At 39.7% G+C, this 26,449-nt stretch overlaps 2 protein-coding genes across 4 annotated transcripts in view; both read left to right on the top strand.

The window, feature by feature from the left end:
• The window catches only part of LOC310947181 (unconventional myosin-Ic-like), a 103,577-nt gene extending 96,872 nt beyond the window's left edge, over window positions 1–6,705 (top strand). For all 3 annotated transcript variants that reach the window (XM_083913901.1, XM_083913903.1, XM_083913902.1), the window contains exons 28-32: window positions 39–174; window positions 1,172–1,242; window positions 1,333–1,430; window positions 2,864–2,963; window positions 4,215–6,705. In XM_083913901.1, the coding sequence (XP_083770027.1) occupies window positions 39–174; window positions 1,172–1,242; window positions 1,333–1,430; window positions 2,864–2,963; window positions 4,215–4,241 (432 nt within the window). In that variant the 3' untranslated portion in view covers window positions 4,242–6,705. The remainder of the gene's footprint in view (window positions 1–38; window positions 175–1,171; window positions 1,243–1,332; window positions 1,431–2,863; window positions 2,964–4,214) is intronic.
• Window positions 6,706–11,440: 4,735 nt separating this feature from the next.
• Window positions 11,441–26,449, top strand: part of LOC310947605 (large neutral amino acids transporter small subunit 4-like) — a 47,547-nt gene continuing 32,538 nt past the window's right edge. The window contains exons 1-2 of the mRNA XM_083914462.1: window positions 11,441–11,618; window positions 18,579–18,805. Coding sequence (XP_083770588.1) covers window positions 18,646–18,805 — 160 coding nt within the window. The 5' untranslated portion in view covers window positions 11,441–11,618; window positions 18,579–18,645. The remainder of the gene's footprint in view (window positions 11,619–18,578; window positions 18,806–26,449) is intronic.

A 26,449-nucleotide genomic window follows, 5' to 3' on the forward strand; every position in this document is an offset into this window, starting at 1 on the left:
GGAGCGAGTTCTGACCTGTCGACCTTCTGCTTCCCCAGTACGCAGTGCCAGTCACCAAGTACGACAGGAAAGGCTACAAGGCCCGGCCCCGCCAGCTGCTGCTCACCGCCGACAGCGCCGTCATCGTAGAGGAAGCCAAGCTCAAGCAGCGCATCGACTACGGAGCCCTGAAAGGTCAGAGGTCAACAGACTGTGGGCGTTTGCGAAAGGATGTCGACGGTGTTGCTGCTCAGTAATCAGTTTAAAGTGTAATTCCACCGCAAAATCATCCCGTGGTGTTTTTTTTAGAAATCCTGGAGAGTTGCTAACACGTGGCTAACAGTGGTTAGCTCGGGGCAGCACGGTGAAGGCATTCAAAGGTCTTTTTTAACCACTAATGCTGCTGAAAATAACAGCAAACCTCTGCAGCAGCATGAGAAGAGTCCCTACACACAAAACAAAGCACCAATGGGCTCCTTCCTTTGGGATTGACTTTGGTAATCCACTTGAATGGACTTTACTATGAGAGGAGCTGGTACAGGGGCCAGTTGGTAAGTCTTTAAAACACACTTTTTATAAACTTTAAACTCCAAAAGACGTTTTAATGCCTTCACCGTACTGCCCCGAGCTAATCACTGTAAGCCACGTCCGGCTGCTAGCCACACTTATTTGATGTAAGTGCCGAAAAAAGGCCATGGGATGATTTTGCGCCGGAATTTCACTTTAAGTGTGACATTTTCACGGCTTTACCTTCCCGTCAGACGGCCCTGTCTACGTTTACACAGGAAGCTGAATCTGCGATCTGTGCTCTCTTCATAGCCACCAGACTCCATTGACAAAAACACTAATTTAACCTCACAGAACACAGAAGTTTCTGGTCTACCGCTGCCTTCGTCTGTTAGTTTGTTTGTGTTATTGTGTGACTTTGGTGTTTTTAAAGAGTTAGGAACAAACAAAGCTACCAAACAAACTAACAGATCGATGCAGCAGTAGAACAGAAATGACTGTTTTTGTCAATGGAGTCTAGTGGCTTTGATGAGAGCATGCGACGGCTTCAGTTCCCTGCATGAACTTCAACAGAGCTGTCTGAAGGCAAGGTATAGCGACCGCCATCTACCGTAGATACCTCATGCAACCCTACATATAAAAAAAATCCATACTATCCCTTTAAAAACGGTCCAATCCCCTGCAGGTATCTCCGTCAGCTCTCTCAGCGACGGCTTGTTCGTTCTGCACGTGCCCGGTGACGACAACAAGCAGAAGGTAAAGACCCAAACAGACATAACGATATTATGTTAAGTCAGATCTCTCGTTGTCTGTTTTTAAACTTTGTGGCGTTTTTGTCTTCGGCAGGGAGACGTGGTTCTGCAGAGCGACCACGTCATCGAGACCTTGACCAAGATCGCCATCTGTTCCGACAAAATAAACACCATCAACATCAACCAGGGCAGGTGAGAGCGAGAACCTCAGTACAGCAGCGCTTTACACTTTGCATAACACTCGTTAGAATCACGTCTCCTGATCCCCAAAGCAACTTCTGTCAAAAGCAACTGGACTTGGTTACTTGTCTAGGAAGACGTTTCACCTCTCATCCAAGAGGCTTCATCAGTTCATGTACGCATCTGACCAGGCTGGGACTGGACCAGGACCAGGACCAGGACCAGGACCAGGACCAGGCTGGGACTGGTCCAACTAACTGGTGTGAGGTCCAGGTATTTAACCTCTCACAAGGCCGATGATGTCACTGGAACCCTTTGTGCTCCAAGTGCCAACGACCGTCGTTAGAGTGGCAGTCGTTGGTGGGAAGTTGGTTTGGACTTTGTTAGTGCTGGTCCAGTCCAAGCCTGGTCCTGGTCCTGGTCATGGTCCAGTTGTTGGTGGAAGTAGGTCTGGACTTGGTTAGTGCTCTATTGAGTCTGAACGACAGTCGTTGGAGTCACAGGAGGCCATGTGTGAACAGTTGTTCTTTGAGGTTGGATTGTTGAATGAAGGGATGAAAGGGCAGCATTGTAAACTGGAGATAAGTGGTGTCTCAGACCTCCTCCTCTGGTTAGCGATGGTTTCTCTACTTTTACATAGATGCTTCTTTGACTCCTCTTTCAAACCATCTGTCCTCTCTGTCCAGGATGTGGACATTGTTGTCATCAAAGGAGTGGGCTTTCTCCTTGAGGTGTGAGTGGGCAGCAGAGTCCAGGCCTGAGGAGTTAGCTCTCCTGTGTTGGGCCATACCTTTATGCAGTGGATGTTTTGTTTCTCCAATGTAAAGATCTATCCTAATCTAACCTCAAAGAACAACTGTTCACAAATGGCCTCCTTTGACCCCAACGACTGTCGTTAAGACTCAATAGAGCACTAACCAAGTCCTACTTCCCACCAACGACTGTCACTCTAACGACGGCCGTTGGCACTTGGAGCACAAAGGGTTCCTGTGACATCATCGACCTTGTGAGAGGTTTAATACCTGGATCTCACACCAGTTAGTTGGACCAGTCCCAGCCTGGTCCGTGTCCTGGTCCTGGTCCTGGTCCTGGTCCAGTCCCTGCCTGGTCCTGGTCCTGGTCCAGTCCCAGCCTGGTCCTGGTCCTGGTCCAGTCCCAGCCTGGTTCTGGTCCTGGTCCTGGTCCTGGTCCTGGTCCTGGTCCTGGTCCTGGTCCTGGTCCTGGTCCTGGTCCAGTCCCAGCCTGGTCCTGGTCCTGGTCCAGTCCCAGCCTGGTCAGATGCGTACATGAACTGATGAAGCCTCTTGGATGAGAGGTGAAACGTCTTCCTATACAAATAACCAAGTCCAGTTGCTTTGGACTGAAGTTGCTTTGGGGATAACGACGACCTGGACAAATGAGGACATTCACACACATTCACTCACTTCTCCCGCTTCCTCCTGCAGTATCACGTTTACAGTGGGTCAGGGCAAAGAGGGCATCATAGACTTCACGCCCGGGTCAGAACTGCTGGTGGCCAAGGCGAAGAACGGACACTTGTCTGTGGTGAGTTTTCTAAACCGTCCTCCGTCTCAGTCACACGACATCTCTCTAAATCAAAGTAACTGATATTTATATATTATTATTATTATTATTGTTATTATATTTTGTGTTTCAAACATCAGAGTTACATTTTAAGCTGTTTATGTTGAGGAGTGAAGTTAGTGATTGGAAATGTGAGACTCACAAATGTTCAGAAATCTCATAAAAAATATAATATGTCACTTTTAATAATAATAAGTACCAAAATAAGTTTATAGAAATATATATATTTAAATAAATAAATAATAATTTAAAAGGAATAAATACATAAATACACATATATACACACTTGTACTTAAACATACTGATTTTTACCTACTTAAATACACATAAATAAATAAGTACCAGAATAGGTTTATATATATATATATATATATATATATATATATATATTAAATAAATAAATAAAAATTAATTAAATATACATATAAACACACTTACATGCATTAATAAATAAGTATCAGAATCAGTTTATATATATATATATAAAACATTTTTTTAAATAAATAAATAAATAAAAATTAAATAAAAATGAATAAATACATAAAATATACACATATACACACTTACATGCACGCAGAAATAAATAAGGACCAGAATCAGTGTATATATATATATTTATATTTTTAAATAAATAAATAAGTACCAGAATAGGTTTATTTATATATATATATATATATATATATATTTTTTTTTTTAAATAAATAAATAAAAATGAAATAAAAATAAATAAAATATACACATATACACACTTACATGCACGCAGAAATAAATACCAGAATCAGTTTTTAATAAATAGATAAAAATTAAATAAACATAAATAAATAAATAAAAATGAAATAAAAATGAATAAATAAATAAAATATACATATATATACACACTTGCATGCACATATACAGTACGTTAATAAATAAAAAGTACCAAAATAGTTAAAAAAACAACAACAACTTATTATTTAATGAAATAAAAAATATGCTTTCAGCTTCTTAAATGTGAATATTTTCTGGTTTCTTTCCTCCTCTGTGAACTAAAGTAAATATCTTTGATGAGACATTTCAGGAAACACCGATCCACAGTTTCTGACATTTAAAACAAACAAAAACAAATTTATTAATTAGTAAAAACAATCGTTAGTTGTTGTTAAAGTGTGGTTACTTCCTGTCCTGTCCTGTCCACTTCCTGTTGACCTCTGACCTGACCTGATGTTTTTACAGACGGCTCCCAGACTGAACTCCAGATGATGACCAAACACACACACACACACACACACACACACACACACACACACCAGGACCCTCTCTCCCGTCCTCCAATCACACGACCGCAGGCCTTCGCTCTGCCTTAGCCAATCAGACGCCAGCTGTCGCCACGCGGGGGTGTGGCTTGTGCTTCCAATTTAAAAAAAAAAAAAAAAATCCAGCAGAACTAATTGATATATTTATGTTTATATATTATATTTTGGGATTAATACTGTTGCTGTTTGAATATTCTGATTTTATATTTGAGGCCAAGGAATAACAATAAATATTTTTGGCGCGTTGTTTTTTCTCTCGCGCGCCGCGTTCGTGTTTTATTATCGTGCTTTTTTCGGGAACATGACCAAGAAAACAATGAGGGACGAGTCCAAGTAAGAGACAACAATGAGACGGGTTGTTGCGGATGAAAAATCAGGGTTAGTCGTTGCCTGACGCTCTTTTTTGTTTCGTCTTTAATGTCTTTTTTTAACTGCGGCGACTCGTTATGGACGCGTGACGGCGCGTAGATCAAGGCTGACAGTACGTAGGACGGCTCGTCGGGAGGAAGAACGACTTTTCAAATCGAACGGCGATGAAATGAATAAATGGTTGAACGTACTACTGAATGTATTCGTGCGTTTGCGCTTGAATGGGAGGGAAGCTAAAACAGCACGCGGTGTAAAACGCACGTGAGACGAAAGGCGAGAGGACGGGAAAAGAAAGAAAGGAAGCGGTTGTTTACCTCGGACGCCGCGCTCGTGCCTTTTTTATTGGACTAATTTAATCGCGGTCGGCGAGTTGAGTCCGCGTGTCGACGTCTGAAGAACCATGACGCTCAACGCCAGAGTGAGTCGAGTTTAAATGGAAACCGCCGTCGTCCTCTGACTGATTCATGACCGTTACGACTTCTTCCACTCGCTCAGAACCAAGTAACCTGCTTCTCGCTCCGTAGACGGCGTCGTTTTCCTCTTCGCTGAACTGGTCTGGTGTTTTTATGTGTGCCGACGTTCAATAAATCTGAATTTCTTTTAAAATTACGTGTCTTTAAAACAACATTTAGACCAAAATGTGAGGCTGAAACTCACAATTTGGAGCCGTGTTATTGAGCTTTTTGTCGTCTTTATGCGATTTCCAGTGACTCCGAAACCACACGTAGGCCCGTAGAAGCTGAAATATCACCGTGTACGGGCGCCGCCATGTTGTAATTTTGCAACCAGGGTCGCCGCAGAAGGGATCAGGCGCTAGAGTCACGTCAACGAAGCCCCGCCCGACCAATTACAGGTCGATCACGACTGGTGATCGCGGCGGTCAATCGTAACTTTTCACCCTGTTTTTATAGCATAAAATAACCAAATGTACAAGAAAAACGTGGTTAAAAAAACTACCGACAGCAACCGTCTTTGGGAAAAAACCTATTTGAATTTTTAGTTCGGCTCATCCACGAACATGGGGGGCGGGGGGCGGGCGGGACTTATGTCTACGGTTTAACAAAGATTTTTAAAGGAACAGTTTGACATTTTGGGGAAATACGCATCATCACTTTTTTGCCGAGAGCTAGATGAGAAGATTGATACCACACTCATGTATGTACGCTAACTATGAAGCTACAGCTAGGAGACTAGCTTAGCTTAGCTTAGCTTAGCTTAGCTTAGCTTAGCTTAGCTTAGCTTAGCTTAGCTTAGCTCAGCTTATCTTAGCTCAGCTTAGCTTAGCTTAGCTTAGCTTAGCATAAAGACCAAAGGTAAAAGATCCACCTACAAAGGCTCGCTGTTTGCCCCTGGTTCCGGTCCTTATGCTAAGCTACGCTAACTGTCTACTTCACGTTTAACGTACAGATATTAACGTCGCGTTTTCAGAGTACAAAACAAAAACACCCTTTTATAAAAACATCACACCAGTTCAGATTAAGAGAAACCGTCCTACGCTAACTCTGACCAAAGACTGATCCTGTAACCTTTTTTGCGAGGAGCTCCGAAACGTTTCCGTGTTTGTTTGTTTGTTTTTAACGTCGACGCAGCTTCTTCTCCGCGCGGCTCTGGGTGCAATAACCCCAAACGCAACTAGCCAAAGACCCTGTTGATTTTCTCGCGATTCTGTGTGGATGTATGATTTATATGATGTTGTTATTGTTGCCGGGCGGGAGATCTTTATGTACAGTTTGTGTTATAACGGAGAGACTCAAGCCAAGCGAGGGTTTGATGATGAAAGCGCTTCTCGTGTCGTTTGTGGACCGCAAACGTGTTCTCGTGCCTTGTCGTCGGGTAGACATTAAAGAGAAATACCTCCTCGCCAGAGTCTAAACGCCTCCCAGCGGCGCCCAAAGGTTTCCTCCTCCCCTCTCTGTGTGTTCGTAAGCTTCGTTTAAGAAAACCAAAGTTTGATTGACAGACGCACTCCTGACTCACTGTACGCGCCCCACCCATGTATGATCACACTAAACGTGCTCAAGAGCTGAGAAATAAATCTGAAAAGCAAATTTAAACTGTGTGTGGCTCTTTTGTTGTGTCCTGAAACTTTTGTCTCCACCTCCTCGACTGCTGCGTCACCTCAGTTTATTTTATTTAAATAGTTTCATTTATTTTTACGTTTATTTTTTACATTTTTCCTTATTTTTTACTTTTTCTTTCCCTGTTAATTCCTCTTTTTGTCTTTATTTTTCCACATTTTTTAATTTACTTATTTATTCTTTTATTTATTTTTACATTTATTTTATTTTCCCTTTATTTTTTACGTATTATTTCACTTATGTATCATTTTATTTTTTTATTTTTATATTTATACACTTTTTAGTAAGTTATTTATTTTTTTATTCATTTTATTTTTATTTTTTTTTTACATTTTCCCTTTATTTTTTACGTATTCTTATCCGTAAGAATGTTTTCATTATTTTTAATTATTTATATTTATTTTTATTTATTGTTTTATATATTTATCTTTATAGTTCCTGTATTTTATTCACTTATGTATCATTTTATTTATTTCACTTTTTGTCTTTAAATTTCCACATTTTATTTACTTATGTATTCTTTTATATATTTATCTTTATAGTTCCTGTATTTTATTTACTTAAAATCATCATAGTATCATTTTGTTGATTTCTCTTTATATTTATACACTTCTTAATAACTTATTTATTTTTTATTTTATTTTATTTAGATTTATTTTTTTACATTTTCCCTTTTTACGTATTCTTGTTTTCTCTTTTTGTCTTTATATTTCTACATTTTTTAATTTACTTATTTATTCTTGTATATATTCTTTATAGTTCCTGTATTTTAGTTACTTATTTATCCTTTTATTTATTTCTCTTTATATTTCCTGATTTTTTAATGCACTTATTTATTATTTTTTTATTTCTCTTGATTTTTTCTATTTTTATGCACTTATTTATTATTTTATGTATTTATTTTTATATTTTATATATTATATTCTCTTATTTACTCTTGTATTATGTTATTTTATTTATTCCTCATTATATTTTCTGATTTTTTTAATGTACTTATTTATTATTTTATATATTAATCTTAATATTTATATATTTTTAAGTACTTAGTTATTATTTTATTTGTTTCACTTTATATTTACAGAATTTTAATGTACTTATTGTTTTATATATTTATCTTAATATATATATGTATTTTAAAAAGTACTTATTTAGTCTTTTAGACATTTTCTTTATAGTTCCACACTTTATTTCTTTCTTTATTCTTTTATACATGTCCCCATATATTGTCCTGTTCTTTAGTTTATTCCTCTTGATATTTCCTTTTTTATGTCTTTCTTTATTCTTCTATATCTGTCCACATATATTGTCTTATTCTTTAGCAGATTTAACCTTTTTTGTCCCTCCTGAGACGCCGTCACCACAGTGACGTTAGTAAACCAGTGTCAGACTCGTGTGTGACGCAGCCACCAGGTGTCGCCCTCGCCGTGTAAATCTCCTGCAGTGGCGTTTGTTGACTCTCTGCTGGACCGTGTGAACCCTCCTCTCCTGTATTTCGAGGAATCGCACGTTTTGGCTCAAAGTTAAAGTAAACAGTGAGTCACCCTCGTCTCACGTGCTGAGGCAGGATTCACGGGCGACCGCAGCGCCTATAGACGCCCCGCAGACCCGTGTTCACACAGAGCTGCTTTATTTACAGTGTCGCTCCGTCCCTGGATGCTCACGGGCTCCTGCTGCATGTTCAATCCCATAAGAACCAAACAAATGAGCTGAGATTTCCAAATATTAATGCAACAAATACATAAAAAAGCATCCGTTCTGAAGCATCTGTGAGAGAAAACCGTCAAATTCACCCAAACTGCTGCGTCGCTTTCACCAAATCACACACGTTTGGGTTTTTCTATGTGTGGATTTTGGGATTTTTGATTTTTGGAGCTTTGAAAAACCTCTTTGGGCAAAAATATAGCTTTAAAATTATGTGGAAATGTCTATTTTATTTTAAATTTTCTATTGCAAAGTCGGAAAATCACCAAAACTGCTGTGTCGCTTTAACCAAAACACACACGTTTGGGTTTCTAATGGGGATTTTGTTACGTTTTTAATTCACTGATCATCTTTTGAAGCTGTTTGCAGCTTTGAAAAACCTCTTTGGGCGAAATATAGCTTTAAAATTATGTAAAAATATCTATTTTTTATATATATTTTCTGTTGCAAAGTCAGAAAAACAGCAGTCAAACAGCGTTACAGCAACATTTATTTCATTTGGACGACGCTTTAAGTTCAGTTTCTTGCATGTTTGTGGGATTTTGTTACGTTTTTTATTCACTGATCAGCTCTTGAAGCTGTTTGGAGCTTTGAAAAACCTCTTTGGGCAAAATATATCTTTAAAATTATGTGAAAATGTTGTTTTTTATATATATTTTCTATTGGAAAGTCAGAAAAACAAGGGTCAAACAGCGTTACAGCAACATTTACGTCATCTGGAGACGCTTTAAGTTCAGTTTCTTGCATGTTTTGTTCCTTTTGCACTAAAGTTCTTAATTAAATTAGAAAATATTAAGTATTTATTTATTAAATTACCAGAAAACACATCATATATCCTGATAGATGTGTTTATGCGTATAATGTCCCCCTTTTATTTGGGCAAAATGATCTTTAAAATGATGTAAAATGTCTATTTTTTATATATATTTTCTGTTGCAAAGTCGGAAAATCAAAGGTTAAACAGCGTTACAGCAACATTTACGTCATTTGGACGACGCGTTAAGTTCAGTTTCTTCTCTTGTTTGTGGGATTTTGTTACGTTTTTAATTCCCTGATCATCTTATGAAGCTGTCTGGAGCTTTGAAAAACCTTTTTGGGCAAAATATAGCTTTAAAATTATGTAAAAATGTCTATTTAATTTTATATTTTCTATTGCAATGTTTGAAAACCAGCAGTCTAACAGCGTTACAGCAACATTTACATCATTTGGACGACGCTTTAAGTTCAGTTTCTTGCATGTTTTGTTCCTTTTGCACTAAAATTCTTAATTAAATTAGAAAATATTAAGTATTTATTTATTGAATTACCAGAAAACACAACATATATCCTGATAGATGTGTTTATGCGTATGATGTCCCCCTTTTTATTTATTTTCAGTTATTTTATCTTATTCTTATTAATATGTTACCTTATTTGTATGTATTTATTATTATTTATTTATAAAATAAATTTTTATCTCCTTTTCTCAGTGTCAGGGTCGGCTGGGGTCTAAAAAATATATATAATAAATTAGAAGAAAACTACTGTTTTTTAAAATACTTTTTAAAAATACACTTATGTACAATGTTCATACAATAAAGTCCTATAAGTTCACTGAAATGCCATTTTAGATTTTGCAGAATTAGTGTTTTTATTTTAATATTTTTACTTTTTAGACGTAGATGTGAATAAGTTCAGCACAAACGATTGTTTACTTGAATTAAAGTTTACAGCTTTTGACCTGTGTATGTTTTATATTTGGGAAAGCTTTATTCAAATTTAAGTTACATTCTTTAAAATGTAATTTAAAAAAATTAAATTAAAAAAAAATTGTGATTTTTATTGGCTTTTTATAAAAAAAATTCAAAATAAAAGCCTTCAGTATTCTGTTTTCCCAACGCACTCTCACAGTGAAACATGCAGAGAAATAAAGTAGTTCTGGAGGTGTTTTTAAAAACAAATTAATATATTTTTTTATGATAAATCGAATTTTAAAAAGCTGGAGTTCAGCATTCGGAGATTCCCTTCTCTCACTCAGACGTCTCTTTATTGATCCTTTGGGACGAACTCACGCAGGGAAATTTACAGCATTTTTACAGTTTATTTTTACATTTTTACATGATTTACAGCAGATTACAATAAGATATAAAAGTATAAACAATAACTCTAAAGAATAAACTCTTAGTTAAATACAGATATTAGAAAACAGGTAAAATAAAATGAAGTCAGATGAGTTAAGTGTAAGTTATTTGTAAGTAAAAAGACATAAAACATAAGTAAAAAATATATATAACAAAGTAAAAACAACATAAATAAAAAGACATAAAACATAAGTTTTATAAGATTTTTTTGGCTTTTGTATTTATTTATTTTACAGATTTCATTGGCTTTAAAAAAATGTATTTTAGAGATTGTATTGGTCTTTTTATTTATTTATCTTAGATATTTAATTGGCTTTTTATTTATTTATCTTAGAGATTTAATTGGCTTTTTATTTATTTATTTTAGAGACTTAATTGGCTTTTTAATTTATTTATTTATTAATCTTGGAGATTTTATTTTTTTATTTATTTTAGAGATTTTCTTGGCTTTTTATTTATTTATCTTAGAGATTTTATTTGCTTTTTTATTTATTTATTTTAGATATTTAATTTGCTTTTTATTTATTTATTTTAGAGATTGTATTGGCTTTTTAATTTATTTATTTATTTAATTTATTAATTTTATTGGCTTTTTATTTATTTATTTATTTTAGTTATTTTTTGGCTTTTTATTTATTTATTTTCAAAATAAAAGCTGCCTCATAATAACCATCAGCTGCTCAGTATCCTGTTTTCCCAACATGTCCTCAGGATTGAGAAACACGCGCACGTTTTCTCTGTAGCCGCGCTGTGATTGGCTGCTGCCTGGTCTCTAGCTCAGCCGGCAGCCAATCACAGCGCGCTGTTGTTTTCGTGCGTCGCCACCGCCGCTGCTATAAAGCGGCCGCAGGGACAGAAGATGAGAGGAGAAGAGAGCAAGAGAGAGGGATAGTGGATGAAAGAAGAGAAGAGGGGCGCGTGCTCAGAGTCCACCAGCACCAGAACCAGCACCAGCACCAGCACAGCTGCGCTCCTGTAAGGGGGCATCTGCAAAAACCTGCAGGAGGCGGATCGGACCGGAGCGGCTCTATTGTCCCCTGGATCCAGCGGACTCAGGTGGGTCCGCGCACCGAGGATGCTCCAACTCACACACACACACACACACACACACACACACACTGCTGCAAACACACACTGGAGAAGAGGCTGACTCATAATTTTGGCGTATAAAAAAACACACATCAGCATCTCCTTTAAGGCGCAGTGAAGATTCATTGAGCGTCGTTTTCTGCCGCAAAAGTGTCCTTTTGTCCGCGCGGAGGAAAGTGACGCTGCAGCAGCCGCAGCTCAACTTTAAATGCGTTATTCCTGTTTCTACCTCCTCCGGATTGTCACGTTTAACCCCGCACACGTCATTTAAACGCGTTATTGTGTTAAATCACGTTAAAATTAGCTTTTTCTGTCCGTCAACATCCATAAAAATGCGCTTTTTTGCGTGTTTTTACGCCGAGGATGAAGCGCTGCGTAAAAGTTGGGGTTTAATTTCCAACAGAACACAAAATAAATCCCCTGTATGAGGGAGAAGCGGGATGACAGCCGCTTTTCTCGTGTCTGTAACATTCAAACACGTGTTTTATTTCTTCTTTTGTTCAGTTTCTGCTCCGCTGTCTTTGTTTCAGCACCGTTGATGCTAATTTCCTCGTATTGTTGTTGATGCCCGAACAGCTGAGCGCCTCCTGCGTCAAGCTACCGAGCAAAAGAGCCGCAGGATGCTCTCCTTCAAAATAAAAGCCTCAAAGCGCGTTCTTAAATGTGCACAACATTCATTTTGTGTCATAGAGGATTCCTACAGGTGCTGGAAAACCTGGGAAAACCTTGAATTTGATTGTTTTGTCTTGGATTTAGTGCTTGAAATGAGGTTAAACAGGATGTTACGTCTACTTAAAGACACAACACACTGCAAAAAGCTCAATAACGTTTCCTTTAATGTGTAATAATCAGTATACTGTATTTACTACATCTACTCTGTGCGAGTATGTGAGTTACAGCAGCTGTCAGGTGCTGGAAAAGCCTGAAAATGCAACTTAAAGTGCTTGAATTTGACTTTTTGTCTTGGATAAAGTGCTTGAAACAGCTTGAAATTAAGGTTAAACAGGATGTTACGTCTACTTAGAGACTCAAAACACGGTAGAAAGCTCAATAACGTCTCCTTTAATGTGTAATAATCAGTATACTGTATTTACTACATGTACTATATTAAAGTATGTAAGTTACAGCAGCTGTCAGGTGCTGGAAAAGCTTGAAAATGCAACTTAAAGTGCTTGAAATTGACTTTTTGTCTTGGATAAAGTGCTTGAAACAGCTTGAAATTAAGGTTAAACAGGATGTTACGTCTACTTAGAGACTCAAAACACAGTAGAAAGCTCAATAACGTCTCCTTTAATGTGCAATAATCAGTATACTGTATATACTACATGTACTATATGCAAGTATGTAAGTTACAACAGCTGTCAGGTGCTGGAAAACCTTGAATTTGATTGTTTTGTCTTGGATTTAGTGCTTGAATGAGGTTAAACAGGATGTTACGTCTACTTACAGACAAAAAACACAGTAGAAAGCTCAATAACGTCTTCTTTAATGTGCAATAATCAGTATACTGTATTTACTACATGTACTATATTAAAGTATGTGAGTTACCGCAGCTGCAAGATGCTGGAAAACCTTGAATTTGATTGTTTTGTCTTGGATAAAGTGTTTGAAACAGCTTGAAATTAAGGTTAAACAGGATGTTACGTCTACTTACAGACTCGAAACACAGTAGAAAGCTCAATAACATCTCCTTTAATGTGTAATAATCAATATACTGTAGAAACTACATGTACTATATACAAGTATTTAAGTTACAGCAGCTGTCAGGTGCTGGAAAACCTTGAGTTTGATTGTTTTGTCTTGGATAAAGTGCTTGAAACAGCTTGAAATTAAGGTTAAACAGGATGTTCCGTCTACTTACAATAACAAAACACTGTAGAAAGCTCAATAACATCTTCTTTAATGTGCAATAATCAAAATACTGTATAAACTTCATCTACTATGTGCAAGTACGTGAGTTACCACAGCTGTCAGGTGCTGGAAAAGCTTGAAAATGCACCTTAAAGTGTTTAAATTTGACTTTTTGTTTTGGATAAAGTGCTTGAAATGAGGTTAAACAGGATGTTACGTCTACTTACAGACACAAAACACAGTAGAAAGCCCAATAACGTCTCCTTTAATGTGCAATAATCACTATACTGTATTTACTACATCTACAAAATTCACTTGAAAAGTTAGAAATTATTAAGAAAAGAGGATTCAAATATTTACATTAAAATAAAGTAGAAAAATTCCATTATTCCGAAAGAAAGACAATAAGATACATAAATAAAAAGACATAAACATAAGTAAAAAGTTATAAAACATGTAAAAAGTTATAAAAACAAGTAAAAAGACATAAAACACTGAAAAATAACGTGCGTAAAAAGACATTAAACAGGTAGAAAGACATAAAACAAGCAAATATGATATAAAAAGACATAAAAACAAGTAAAAGATAACAAATTAAGGACATCAAATATAAATAAAAATACATTAAACATAAATAAAAAAAACATCCGTGCAATTAGTGGGAAAGATACAAGGACTCTGTGTTGGTGTTAAATAAACAATAAAGCAAAACACTGCAGTCAAGAACGTAAATATGAAAGAAACACCATAAAAATAACAAATAACCGAAAATTTAACACTTTAAACTTCTACAAAAATGCAGAGATAAAAGATACAGAAATTTATTATCATCTTTATATTCACTCACAGTTAAATGAAGATGTAAAATTAAAATACAATCAGATAATAACAATAAAATACCATAAAAATAACAAATAATGTAGAATTTAACACTTTAAACTTCTACAAATGCAGAGATAAAAGATACAGAGATAATACGTTTTTACTGATAAACAGATTTAATCTTGATTATAGTGACAAAAAGTCAAAGTAAGACAATTATAATTATAATTATAATAAGAATAGACTATTCTCACTCACAGCGCCTTTAGTCATGAGGCTTTTATTTTGAAAGCCCGGCCCCGTCACACAGCGCTGAGTTGCCTGTGCAGGGAGGGGGGGGGGGGGGGTGTAGATGCAGATCCAGGAGGTGTGTGTGTGTGTGTGTGTGTGTGTGTGGGGGGGGGGGGGGTGCTTCCAGTCCAGTTGAGACCAGTTCCTGCAGCGCTGCTCTTCTTTCTCTGCCTCTCTGATACTTTTGTCTTATTGTTCCGGGCGCGTGACGATAATCTCATCATTAATGATAATAATTAATAATAATCTCAAATAAAGGGGAGTTTGCACTGTTTCTCATGACGTCATCATTATGTATGTGACGTCAAGTCGGTCAAAAGCAGCACAGGGAAGATTTAAGTGAGGAACAATAATAATAATAATAATAAAAACACGTTTTACATGTAAATAAAATGTATAAATTATATAAAAATGCGATTATGTCCCGTTATGATTCAGTGTTTTGGGACATTGTGCAACATCACAGCGCTTTATTTCCTCTTTTTTATCTCCAGAAACTTTTGAAATATGAAAAATATGTTTTATAAGCTCAGTCAGATAAGACACTTTATTATATTTATGCAATTTATGCGCGTGTTTATTTCAATTTAGACACAATTTTTATTTATTTATGCACGTGTTTATTGTTATTTTAGTGTTTTTATCTATTATATTTCAAATTAGACAATATTTTTATTTATTTATGCGCGTGTTTATTGTTATTTTTGTGTTTTTTCCTTTAATAGTTAAAATTAGACAATATTTTTATTAATTTCTGCACGTGTTTATTGTTATTTTTGCTCTTTTTTTATCCCGTAACTTTTGAAATATTAAAAAATATGTTTAATGCGATCATTCAGATAAGGCACTATATTATATTCATGCAATTTATGTACGTGCAGATTATTATTTTAGTGTTTTTTTCTATAATATTTCAAATTAGACAACATTTTTATTTATTTATGCGCGTGTTTATTGTTATTTAAGTGTTTTTTTCTGTGCATATTTGAAATTAGACACTTTTTTAATTCATACTAAGGTGCATGAGTTCATTGTTATTATTGTTTTCATGCATATTTATAATTTTAATCCAAATACCGGTGCGGGTTCGTGCAGCAGCGCGAGCTCTGACAGTTTAAACCACACCGTGAATCTCGCGCCGCACTGGTTCGAACCGGCTGGAGCTCGCGCTGCATTCACGTGCAGTGGTGTTTCCTGTCACCACACACTTTATTTATTTTTATTACTAAAATAGCTTTATCACTCTCTCTACACACACACACACACACACACACACACACACACACACACGCACACACACACACACACACACACACACACACACACACACACACACACACACACACACACACACTTCAACAGTGAAACGTTCACTTGCCCGCTCAAACAAAAGGAAATAAAGCCGTTTTGGAGGTGTTTTTTAATGTTTAACAAATTAAAATATATATTTTTAACACATTAAATAACAACTAGAGCGCGTGCATTTGTAGATTAACTCCTTAAATTAAAATTAATTAATTTTATTACATTTTTTAAAACGCAAAACACATTTTTGTGACAATGCAGAGGCTTTTTTTACTCTTCCTCCGACAGGACGTGAACGCAACACCAGCCTCACGTGTAGCTGCTGAACGAGCTATGTCACCGGCAGCCAATAGGAGACGAGCTCATAAACCCGTGCAGCCAATCAGATGCGTCAGGGGGCGGGACGTTGTTGTATTATTGATAGGAGGGGTTTTACACTGCACCTCAGAGGCATCAGCTGTGTGTGTGTGTGTGTGTGTGTGTGTGTGTGTGTGTGTGTGTGTGTGTGTGTGTGTGTGTGTGTGTGTGTGTGTGTGTGTGTGTGTGTGTGTGTGTGTGTGTGTGTGTGTGTGTGTGTGTGTGGGAGTCTTCATCCAGACCTTCATCTTCATCTCCCTCTTCTTCTTCATCCAGACCTTCTTCTTCATCACCCTCTTCTTCTTCTTCTTCATCTCCCTCTTCTTCTTCATCTCCCTCTTCATCTTCATCCAGACCTTCATCTTCATCTTCATCACCCTCTTCTTCTTCTTCTCCCTCTTCTTCTTCTTCTTCATCTCCATCTTCATCTCCCTCTTCTTCTTCATCTCCCTCTTCATCTTCATCTCCATCTTCATCTCCCTCTTCTTCTTCATCTCCCTCTTCATCTTCATCCAGACCTTCATCTTCATCTTCATCACCCTCTTCTTCTTCTTCTCCCTCTTCTTCTTCTTCTTCATCTCCATCTTCATCTCCCTCTTCTTCTTTATCTCCATCTTTATCTTCTTCTTCTTCATCTTCCTCTTCTTCTTTATCTCCATCTTTATCTTCTTCTTCTTCATCTCCCTCTTCTTCTTTATCTCCATCTTTATCTTCTTCTTCTTCATCTCCCTCTTCTTCTTTATCTCCATCTTTATCTTCTTCTTCTTCATCTCCCTCTTCTTCTTCTTCTTCATCTCCATCTTCATCTCCCTCTTCTTCTTTATCTCCATCTTTATCTTCTTCTTCTTCATCTCCCTCTTCTTCTTTATCTCCATCTTTATCTTCTTCTTCTTCATCTCCCTCTTCTTCTTTATCTCCATCTTTATCTTCTTCTTCTTCATCTCCCTCTTCTTCTTCTTCTTCATCTCCATCTTTATCTTCTTCTTCTTCATCTCCCTCTTCTTCTTCTTCTTCATCTCCATCTTTATCTTCTTCTTCTTCATCTCCCTCTTCTTCTTCATCTCCATCTTTATCTTCTTCTTCTTCATCTCCCTCTTCTTCTTCATCTCCATCTTTATCTTCTTCATCTTCATCTCCCTCTCCTTCTTCATCCAGACCTCCATCTTCATCTCCCTCTTCATCTCCCTCTTCATCTCCCTCTTCTTCTTCATCTCCCTCTCCATCTTCATCTTCATCTCCCGCTTCATCTCCCTCTTCTTCTTCATCTCCCTCTCCATCTTCATCTTCATCTCCATCTTCACCTCCCTCTTCATCTTCATCTCCCTCTTTCTCTTCATCACCCTCTTCTTCTTCATCTCCCTCTTCTTCTTCTTCTTCATCTCCCTCTTCTTCTTCTTCTTCATCTCCCTCTTCTTCTTCTTCTTCATCTCCCTCTTCTTCTTCTTCATCTCCCTCTTCTTCTTCATCTCCCTCTTCTTCTTCATCTCCCTCTTCTTCTTCTTCTTCTTCTTCTTCTTCTCCATCCCCATCTTCATCTTCTTCATCTTCATCTCCATCTTCTTCTTCTTCTTCACCCCCCTCTTCATCTTCATCTCCCTCTTCTTCTTCATCCAGACCTCCATCTTCTTCATCTTCATCTCCCTCTTCATCTTCATCTCCATCTTCATCTCCCTCTTCTTCTTCACCCCCCTCTTCATCTTCATCTCCCTCTTCATCTTCATCTCCATCTTCATCTCCCTCTTCTTCTTCACCCCCCTCTTCATCTTCATCTCCCTCTTCTTCTTCATCCAGACCTCCATCTTCTTCTTCTTCTCCCTCTTCATCTCCCTCTTCTTCTTCATCTCCCTCTTCATCTTCATCTCCCTCTTCTTCTTCATCTCCCTCTTCATCTTCATCTCCCTCTTCTTCTTCATCTCCCCCTTCATCACTATCTTCACCCCCCTCTTCATCTTCATCTCCCTCTTCTTCTTCATCCAGACCTCCATCTTCTTCATCTCCCTCTTCATCTTCATCTCCCTCTTCTTCTTCATCTCCCTCTTCTTCTTCTTCATCTCCCTCTTCTTCTTCTTCTTCTCCCTCTTCATCTCCCTCTTCTTCTTCTTCTCCCTCTTCATCTCCCTCTTCATCTTCTTCTCCCTCTTCATCTCCCTCTTCTTCTTCATCCAGACCTCCATCTCCCTCTTCTTCTTCATCTCCCTCTCCTTCTTCATCTTCTTCTCAATCTAATTCTTCATCTCTCAGCTAAAGTTCCACATCTGTATTTGACCCTCGTCTCTTCCCCCCTCTCGTCTCGCCCTCCAGGCTCCGGCGGCCTCCCTCACCTCCAGTCAGGCCCGTGAGCTGAAGCGCTACCTCCGACCCGGCCGAGATGGCTCCCACCCTGGCCACGGCCTTCTCCCGCCGCTGGTGGATGGCGGTGACGGCGGTGATCGAGAACCTGCTTTTCTCCGCGGTGCTGCTGGGCTGGGCATCGCTGCTCATCATGCTCAAGTCTGAGGGCTTCTACTCCTACCTGTGCAACGCACCGGGTGAGTCCGCCTCACACGGTGACCTCTGTTAAAGTGTAACCCTTTCAAAGTACCATTTCCTGTTCCGAGCCTCGTATTCCTCCAACTCTGCTGTGTTGTCATTTCACCGCCTTCCTGTTGATGAAAAGGTGTCTCACTCATAAAAGAAGCGTTTAAAAAAGGTTCACATGTTCGGCCGTTGTTGTTAGTTCTGTTCGACGGAGAGCTGGGACCTGGAAATCGTATTTTGAAAGGGTGTTACGCCACGACTCAAACACCGTCTGACTGGTCTTCTAGTCTCAGACCGGTCTTAGGACGCACTCCCACTGTGCGTCCGTCCCGTGCCCCGTGCTTTAGGGTCCTTGTCCCCCCCTCCAGGCCCGTTTGTACTCACACTACCTGGGCCTCGGAGAATGCTTCTTGCTGCCTATACGTCATCACGCCGTAACACGTCACACGCATTGATGACGTCATGGCGATGCGTGGCTTTGTTTCCAGATCTTTCCGTAGACCTCTGAGTTTTTGTGCGTCTTGTCGACTGTTTTTGAATCTTTTCATCGACCAAATCTGCAGTAAACACTCCACCGCCGCATCACACCAACGTGAACCTTTCGCCGCCATTGTTTTAAATGTCCGCGCATGGTCCCTCCTTCTTTTTTCTACGTCCCAACAGGCGCACAGGAAATGACCTCAGAACCGCCGTAGGCCTCGTGCTCGTACACGTGCGCACGCTCGTGCTCGTACATGTGCAAACGTGCTTTACAAAAGCCCATCTCTCCCAAACGGGCCTTGGACGGCAAGCGTGACGCAGCTAGGCGTGGTACGGTTGCACTCACACTGGTCAAAGGAACTAGACTTTAGCCGTGAAACGTGGTTGCACGGATGGACAGTGTGAGTGGGCCCTTAATGCCCCCAGACTAACTGTGTACCCAAAGTCATGTTATTCTGGTGAATTTAGACGTCTATCTAAAGTCCGACGAGCAGTTAGATCTAAGAAAAGTCAGAGTCTGGCCGGCTTCATTGTCACGACCTTCTGTGTTTGTTTCAAATGATCAGGTTTTTAACTGTAAACTCATCCGAGGTGATTGCTCCAGTTTGAAAACCAGAAAGATCTTGAAGTCGGTGTCTCTAGTCGTGCAAAGAAGCTCATCTCAAGTTCCAGTGGTTTAGGAGAAACAGCCTCGTTCTGGGGCTTTTTGGATTCAATCAGACTTTGAATGGGGCGTTAATGTGACGGCCCGTGTGCGGCGACGCCCTGAGTGTCTCTGAGGCGCCTGAGAAAAGCTTTCAGCGGGCTCGATTGCAACACTCTGGGGTGCTCTTTGCTGAGTGGGTGTGGTGGAGTTATGGAGATTTGAGGAAACACAAACAAACGTACAAAAGGAAGTGCGCTCAGCGAGGACAGCAGCCGTTTGAGAGAGAAACCTGTACATTAGCAAACACACAGGGTTCTCAGTGATCCAACCGTCGGGGTTTCCTCATGAATAACAGTGTGAGCGGCATCCAGGCTCTAAACAAGCTTCAAAAGGCAGCGATCAAACCGGCCGACGGGGTTATTTTATTATTATTTCATCCTGTCCTCGCTTGTCTGTGATCAAAGGTGATGCAGGGAGCTGCTGCACTCAGACTGTCGTCATTAGTTTGTGTCTTTATGGCACAAAATGGCAGTGGCGGGGCAAGGGTCCTTTGGGGCTCCAAGCAAGAAATTTGTGGGGGCCCCACCCCATCCCTCCACAGTGAAAAAAATTGTTTTTTGCACACAATTTCTGGGACATTTGATATGTATACTGAAAATAATACTTTAGAAGAGATTAGGGGTTCTCAAAGTGAATTTCAGGGAGGAACAGAAATTCTTAAAACCCTACGCCTATCAATAATTGTTGTAAATTAACTGACACCAACACAATATAAAATATGAACTTTTTTTATTACAAAAAATAGAAATCTGAATGTTGTTAACAATAAAATAAATACAAAAATAAAATTGACTGTTCACATTTGGGTCTTGATGGAGCTGATGACAAAAAAGAAAAAAAAACAACAACAGGGTATATTTGTTATAAATAATCTTTAATAGCATGGGCTAATTACAGCAATTCTTGTAGCAGTTATTATTATTGTCATTGTTATATGTTCTCTATGGAAGTAACAAAAAATTATTTAACTCACAGTCATCTGTGTCAGCAGTTGGACTTGATCTCTGATCATCGGTTGGATATTCCTGCGCAGGAGGTTGGGAAACCACTATGCTGCTGGAGGTGGATGTTGATGGAACTAAACTCAAAAAAAAAACAACAGGGCATATGAGAATCTCTAAGGGCAGGCATATGATTATGTATGTGCACAGCATTTTCTACTACTACAGCTTAATACTACTGCCATGAAGAATATTAAGGCATAACATTATCAATTGTGGAATAATGAACTTACAGTTGTCATCAGGGATGGGAGGGGGAACATCATCCTTCCCTGGATGTGTTGGTTTAAAAAAGACAGTAATGATCCTGAGGAGAGATGAGAGGGAAACATATTGTTAAGTTCAACATGTATTATGCACTTGATGTACTCTTGTGGTGGGTGCACATATCATATGTACTGCCAAACACATATTTCTCCCTTTCTGGCACTATTAAGTTCATCTCATCATTATGCAAAGCTTATCATAGAAGGTGTACTTTAGTATTACATACTACAGTGGAAACCGCTTATAGTGATCACGTTGGTCCAGAGCCAATTTGATCACTATAAGCGGTTGGTCGCTATAACCGAATTCTTATTACAGTATTTCACATTTTTTATGCAGAATATTATCTAAACGCCATTTGTATCGTTTTTCAATGATAACAATTGCACGAAACGAACCGTTTCAGCATTTACTGAATTGTATTATGGTTTCAAACACATTCGTTTCAAATGCTCCTTTTGAGAGGAACCATGCAAGTTATATTGCTGCGCAGTGCGCAGACATAACTCATAAATACATAAATACAAATACAGTAACTTCTTCTGTGCGTTGGCTCTGCCGTGAAGCCGGTGCATTTTTTTAAAACAAGTCTTAAAATAAACTTTGAAACACTGTTTCATAGAACAACAACATAGAAGATAACAACGGCATCAAGAAGAGTTAAGCTACGTCTGTTTTGTGTTGCGGCTCCGCTGCGCCGCGTTAAGAAGTCACTTCACATGTTTCCATGGATCAGTGTTGTCTAACACCAAGTTCACTGGTTTTTCAAAACGATAAAAAAAAATCTGTCATAAGCCTTGAGGAGACGTTTCTCATCAGGTGGCAATGACTTCCCTTTTCCAGCCATGATTCGCGCGCTTGCTGCCGGTGTCAACTCCTTACATTAACTAGCTGTTAGCTCACTCGTTAGCTAGCTGTTAGCTCACTCGGCAGAAGCAGACGTCCAGCACGTTTTCATTCATAAAATGAGAAAAAAAATGAACACTATAAGCGGATTTCTCGATCACTATAAACGAATTATTTAAACAGCATTTGTATAGAAATGATTCTGTCCCAAGCCTTTTGATCCATATAAGCGGTTGATCACTATATCCGTGATCACTATAAGCGGTTTCCACTGTATTAGGCTGTTGTTGTTGTTGTTGCTGTTGTTGTTGTTGTTGTTGTTAGACTGTCTGCCTCACTAAACTTTCTGTTGTTTTCTGCTGGTTGAGACTGGAGAGTGGTGCACATCTCCTCCTGCTAGCTAGCTTCATGTAGCTGTGTCATGTTACGCATTCGTCATAGCTTAGTTTTTAGCTTATTAGCTGCTATGGAGTCCGTGACAACACAACACAGTCAGTCAGAAAAACATAACAATGCACTTACCACTGTCTTACTTTCGTTTTTCCTCCCTTTCCTTCCTCTGTTTTTTCTTATCTGCCCCGCTGGGATAACTCCTCTTCATCTTTTCGCAAGCGCGGAGCTCGGTGTAAGTGGGCGGAGCTCGGTGCTAAACAAACAATCAAACCTGCGGTTCGCGCTGATTGACACAGACAGCGCCGACGGCAGAAGTGACGTGGGGGCCCCCAAGGGGGGTTGCTACGGCGCTTTTTCATAGTAAATGCCCGTTGTTGTCGTTGCTGTGCCGTACATTAGCACTTGGGGCACCGGTCACTGGGGAGGATGCCCAAGTGGGGGCCCCCTGGAAGCCGGGGCCCCAGGCAATTGCCTGGTTTGCCTGTTGGCAAGCCCCGCCCCTGCAAAATGGCTTCCTCCTGGATTTAGATGAGGGCTTTCTCCATGGTCTGGATTCAGTTAAAGGACGCACTCCCACTGTGCGTCCGTCCCGTGCCCCGTGCTTTAGGGTCCTTGTCCCCCCCCTCCAGGCCCGTTTGTACTCACACTACCTGGGCCTCGGAGAATGCTTCTTGCTGCCTATACGTCATCACGCCGTAACACGTCACACGCATTGATGACGTCATGGTGATGCGTGGCTTTGTTTCTAAATCTTTCCGTAGACCTCTGAGTTTTTGTGCGTCTTGTCGACTGTTTTTGAATCTTTTCATCGACCAAATCTGCAGTAAACACTCCACTTGTGTGTCCGAATTTCCCGAACAATTTAACTATAACGATCACGATCTGGAAAGAAAACGTAACGTTGGAGGTTTATGGGCATCGCAGCAGGTTTGTGAAGAGGCAGTTTACGAGCTAACGATGGTTTTAATGCTAACGTTGATTTAACGGTTCACTGGGTCTCTGCGCCCAACCTCGCGTTGAGCCTAGCACTAAGAGCTAATCATGTGAAGACCCTTATAGAAGTTGGAAGTTTTTACATTTACGATAACAAGTGAACGCAGCATAACCGTTAGTGAGGAGCTCCACCTGGCAGACCAACCGCTGTCAGCACCGGCACTAACATGGCGGCGTATTTACATCTAGCCCGCGAATGTCGCCACAGATACGGATATTCGAAACGAGTAGAGAGCTTCCATTAGTGGGTCACGTGATCAATAACCATTGTTTTAACTCACTCTTTGATAGATATGAACTTAAATAGATGAAAATCTGTTGGACGGCTCTCATCAAACGGTCAGTTTCCCTCTTTGGCATGTAGCCGTGCTAAGGCTAGTCGCTCACAAACACATCCGGTTTCAAAATACCAAGATGGCGACGGTCAAAACGCCAAACTCTAGTCCATCTCTGGCTGGAACCACATTATCACAGTACATAACATATATTTTCTCACACCCGTCGTCGTCACAGGAGCTAATGTAGGTCAGATTAAAAATAGCAGTTGGTATCGCGTTCTCCATCAGTGGGGTTTTGGAGTTTCCAGGCAGCTGATCGACGTGTGAATGAGACCATTCATCCCTTCTTTGCTACGCTGGTGAGGATTATTATCACACTGGCTGTTTCCAGACTCCGTCTCTTTGAAAGTGTGTCACTGTAAAACATGACTGCAGGTCTTTGTCGACTGTAAACTGCTGCTAGGTGATCGTCGTTCCTCTGTCAGTGGATTCAGCGTGTGTGTAATCTACCGTGAGTTAAAGCTGATGATGAACCGTAGATGGTTTATTATAGCCCGCTCATCTGATCGGATTAGCTATCTCCTGCCACAGTGACCTAAACCCCCCCGGGCCTCGTCACCACAGCTCATAACCACGAGAACAAACTATTATTTTCATTTTCGGATCATTTTCTGAGTTGTTTGCTCTGTAAAATGTCAGAAAATCCCCCAATTACTTCTTCAAATGTTTCGTTCTGTCCACAAATAAAAGATATTTTGTCTTAACAAGTTAAAATAGTTAAAGATTAATTTAATCGTTGACAACTTATCGATAAATTCTCAGGGATTTGACCTTCTTTCAGTGTTTTTTCACTTCATTAAAGTCTCCTGAAAATGCTAACGTAGCTAGCGTTAGCTGGTAACTTAAGGGAAACCTGCGATTTAAGTGATCAGAGCTCTGGGCTCACTCTCCAGCATTAATCCACCGGAAAAGTCCCGTCAACCGGCTGAAAAAACGCAAATTTCCGTCTTTAGCATTTAGCTTAGCACCGCGTCATTGAAACAACAGCGTGACGCTGCCCGGCAGCTCCTCCCTGTTGTCCAAATATGGTCATGTCCGATTTAAAAAAACTGTTAACTTAACTTAAATGCCAAACTCCCTGCTTCAAAATGTCTCACGTCAAGGTAGCTACGTCACGGTAGCTACGTCACGGTAGCTACGTCACAGCAGCTAAGTTACAGTCGCTACGTCACGGCAGCTACGTCACGGTAGCTACGGCAGCTAAGTTACGGTAGGTACGTCACGGCAGCTACATCACGGCAGTTAAGTTGCGGTCTCTACGTCACGGCAGCTACGTCAGTCTTTACAGAGTGGCGAAGTCCCGCCCCTTTCGTTAGACCCACGGACAGAGACTCCTTCCTATTTCAGTTTAGATGTTTAATTTGCGTGTTTATCTCCGAAAAACCCTAAAAGTTTACGACTCTATTCCCACACTGAGGCTCTGTTTTGAAGAACACGTTGTGTATCTCTGTCCGCGCTCATCTGCTCTCCCACAGTTGGTTTGTGGTTTCTCTACTGGTGTGAAGTGTGTGTGTGTGTGTGTGTGTGTGTGCGTGTGTGTGTGTGTGTGTGTGTGTGTGTGTGTGTGTGTGTGTGTGTGTGTGTGTGTGTGTGTGTGTGTGTGTGTGTGTGTGTGTGTGTGTGTGTGTGTGTGTGTGTGTGTGTGTGTGTGTGTGTGTGTGTGTGTGTGTGTGTGTGTGTGTGTGTGTTCGCGTGTGTGTGTGTGTGTGTGTGTCACATAGAGGAAAAGAGAGTCTTGTGCATTCCTACGTCTCAGTCATCAGCCCTCAGCCCTCATGCTCGCCTCCCTTTGTCTCTCTTTGTGCCTCCGTCAGCGCCGTCACTGTCGCTGAGGTCCTCGGCTGTGTGTGGGAGATAAAAACGTTGTGTTTTGACCGTTTGCATTGTCACAGGAAAAGCTTGTTTCTGTCAAACAGAGACACAAAAGTAAACAGCTGTTCCACTTCTCATCGTCGTAAACGCTCTGTGTGTAACCACGCTTGACCACAAGCAACACCATTTACACCGCACACATCTGGCCGACCACAGGAAGCCCAAAACACCTTTAACGTTCTCTTATTTTGCACATTTTCTTTGCTTATTTAGGCCAAAGTCGACTTAAATAAGCAGGTGACACATTTTGAAACATGTTGGTTGTAATTTCTCAGCCTTCTGCAGAACGGTGTCAGGTCACTTGAGACATTTTAGTTGTTTATGGCACAAAAACCTTGAATTTAATGTGAAGAAGAAGTGAAATAATCAGACAACAGTATATACAGTGTACCTACAGCTGTACGGTGCTGGAAAAGTGTGAAAATGCACCTTAAAAATGCCTGAAAATGCCTGAATTTGACTCAGAACCCTGTGAGTAAAAGGGCGACTTTGAAGCCAGAGAGCTGAGTGTGCATCGTGCCACGTGTGTCGCCATGTTTGACCACAAGCAACAACACCATCTACACCGCGCACATCTGGCCGACCACAGGAAGCCCAAAACACCTTTAACGTTCTCTTATTTTGCACCTTTTCTTTGCTGGTTTAAGCCAAAGTCGACTTAAATAAGCCGGTTTCTTTTAATTTCTCGCCCTTCTGCAGAACGGTGTCAGGACACTTGACACATTTCAGTGGCTTATGGCACAATAACCTTTAATTTAA

The sequence above is a fragment of the Echiichthys vipera genome, assembly GCF_963691815.1.
Source record: "Echiichthys vipera genome assembly, chromosome: 5".
NCBI classification, from domain to species: domain Eukaryota; kingdom Metazoa; phylum Chordata; class Actinopteri; order Perciformes; family Trachinidae; genus Echiichthys; species Echiichthys vipera.